The sequence below is a fragment of the Propithecus coquereli genome, unplaced genomic scaffold (genome assembly GCF_000956105.1).
Source record: "Propithecus coquereli isolate 6110/MARCELLA unplaced genomic scaffold, Pcoq_1.0 Scaffold486, whole genome shotgun sequence".
Taxonomy (NCBI): domain Eukaryota; kingdom Metazoa; phylum Chordata; class Mammalia; order Primates; family Indriidae; genus Propithecus; species Propithecus coquereli.
The window spans coordinates 182008-184893 of record NW_012150685.1 but is presented as its reverse complement, the minus strand read 5'-3'; the positions used below and the strand labels follow the sequence as shown (position 1 = coordinate 184893).

The 2886-nt window shown below is 34.4% G+C and overlaps 1 protein-coding gene across 1 annotated transcript in view; it reads left to right on the top strand.

Annotated features, from left to right (window-relative positions):
* The window catches only part of TMF1 (TATA element modulatory factor 1), a 52881-nt gene that overhangs the window by 6697 nt on the left and 43298 nt on the right, over positions 1-2886 (top strand). The window contains exons 2-3 of the mRNA XM_012655770.1: positions 14-1221; positions 1667-1676. Coding sequence (XP_012511224.1) covers positions 14-1221; positions 1667-1676 — 1218 coding nt within the window. The remainder of the gene's footprint in view (positions 1-13; positions 1222-1666; positions 1677-2886) is intronic.

Genomic DNA, 2886 nt, shown 5'->3' with positions numbered 1-2886 from the left:
TTTTTTGTCAAAGGAATAAGTCCTCCTGTCAGCGGAGGATGGGATACTTCAACCTGGGGGTTGAAATCAAACACGGAACCTCAGAGTCCACCAATAGCCTCTCCTAAGGCCATTACAAAGCCAGTTCGGAGGACTGTGGTAGATGAATCTGAAAATTTCTTCAGTGCCTTTCTCTCTCCAACGGATGTCCAGACCATTCAGAAGAGTCCAGTGGTATCAAAACCTCCAGCTAAATCACAACGGCCAGAAGAAGAAGTAAAAAGCACCTTACAGGAATCCTTGCACACTGGAAAGTCAAGAACTACTGAAACAACTGAATCAAAAGTAAAAGACTCTTCTCTGTGTGTATCAGGGGAAACTCTGGCAGCAGATACTCCATCACCTAAAACTGAAGGCAAACATGAAGAATCTGTTAATAAAGAATCTGATATGAAGGTGCCAACTGTACATTTGAAAGTATCTGAAAGTGTAGTTAGTGTAAAAACAGCTACAGAAAGTGTATCTAATGTGTCTACACAGTCTGTTACAGCAGAAACAAAGGACATGGCTTCAGAAGCTAAGGAACAAAAACATGAAGACAGACAGAGCAATACACCTTCTCCTCCTGTTAGTACCTTCTCATCAGGTACTTCTACCACCAGTGATATTGAAGTTTTAGATCATGAAAGTGTAATAAGTGAGAGCTCAGCAAGTTCAAGACAAGAGACTACAGATTCAAAATCAAGTCTTCACTTGATGCAGACATCTTTTCAGCTTCTCTCTGCATCTGCTTGTCCTGAATATAATCGTTTAGATGATTTTCAAAAACTCACTGAGAGTTGCTGCTCCTCTGATGCTTTTGAAAGAATAGACTCATTTAGTGTACAGTCATTAGATAGCCGGAGTGTAAGCGAAATAAATTCGGATGATGAATTGTCAGGCAAGGGATATGCTTTAGTGCCTATTATAGTTAATCCTTCAACTCCAAAGGCTAAGGTAGTTGAATCTGTTGAAGGAAAATCTGAAGAAGTAGTAAATGAAACATTAATTATACCCACTGAGGAAGCAGAAATGGAAGAAAGTGGACGAAGTGCAACTCCTGTTAACTGTGAACAGCCTGATATCTTGGTTTCTCCTATACCAATAAATGAAGGACAGACTGTCTTAGACAGGGTGGCCAAGCAGTGTGAAGCTGCTGAAAGTCAGCCAGAAGCACTTTCTGAGAAGGAAGACGTTTGCAAGGTAACTCTATAGAATGGAAAGGATTTTTTTAGATGTGCTTTTTAGAGAGTAAATCATTTGTTTTAAAAATATTTCCGTTGATGCATAATAATCAGTATTGGTTTAAAAAAATAGCATTTTGACATTTTGGTATAGCATTAAGGACCTTAAAATTGAAAAATTATTGATATTATTTGAAATTTCCCCCAAGGCAGTTATGGTAGAATAAATTGCTATTTCAATATAGCTAAGCACAAAAGTTTCCATGTTACATCTTTATTGCTGAGTCTTTATCACCTTAAAATTCTCTTATGCTATGCTTACTAGTATGTCAGTTTGCAAAGGACTGTTTTCTTATGTTAACATGTATCCTCAACTCTTTTGCAGATAGATGTGCTAAAACAAACCTAAATGTTATGGTTTTTCTTATATCAGAATTTTTTTTGCATATTTACATTATTTGTAGCAAACCTTAAGTGAGAATTTAGTTTTTATGTTAGATATTCATGCTTTTATTAAATTTTAATATTTTCATTGATATTATAAGGAGTATATGTCTTCATATTGCTTCAGTTTGTTTTCTCTTTGTGTTATTTTGATATCTCCTGTTGATAGCTATATCTCATATGAATAAGAAAAGGAAATATCCAAGGAACAAGGGCATTGCTTAGGAATGGCAAATTGCTTCTACCTAATACATATAAAAGGGAAATGATGTAAATTCTTTAACTGACATTAAGTCACAGTTTTGGTTTTTCCTGTGATTTTTAGATATAGAAATTGAGTTGGATCTGGCATGTTTAATAGACTCCTGAGATATAGGATGTCTTGAAGAAATGTCCTGTAAGTGCCATGTACTGAATTATTTAATATAAAAAAGTACCAGATTCTGTTACCTAGTTTTAATATTATTCACGAACAAAATGCCATTCAATATTATTCCAATTAGTAATAGCTATATACTATAAAATATATGATAGGAATTTGAATTCCTAGAAACCAACACTAACTACTATCAATGAGGTATTTTTTAAGGTTTTTCAACATACTTAAGGTAAGTGATTTCCAAATTAATCTAGACCTAACTAGGGTTAGACTTTTGTATTTTGAGTCCAAAAGACACCCTTTTTCCCTGTTATATATAGGTTTATCACTACTTCAGCAGGACCTAAGGAATAAGATATTCTATGCATTAATTTTTGTTTAGCTTTATACTGATATATTCTGGAGATTTTAAAATTACATGCCTATGAGTTTTCTAAAACTGTGTTTATTTTTGAAATGCAATGTATCATACTAAAAAAAATAATTACATGTTTGGGTTAAAGAATAATAAGGAAAACAGACCCTTGTATATCCACTACCCAGCTAATATATAGAATATTACCAGAGGCTTTGAAGCCCCTTTTTGACTTTTTTTGATTGCATCTATCTCCTTTCCTCTTTTGGTGAATATACAGACTGTTCCGTATTTTTGCTGTTAACAAACAAGCTACTCTAAATGTTCTTGTACGTTTCACCTAGTACTCTTACATGAGAGTTTTCTGCTTTAAGGTACACCCCAAAGTGGAATATTCTACATCAGAGGTATGCAGATCTCCAGCTAGATATTGCCTAATTATTTTCCAAAGTGGTTTATTAACTTACGTTCCCACCAGCTACGTGGTGTTCTAATTTACATTCTCC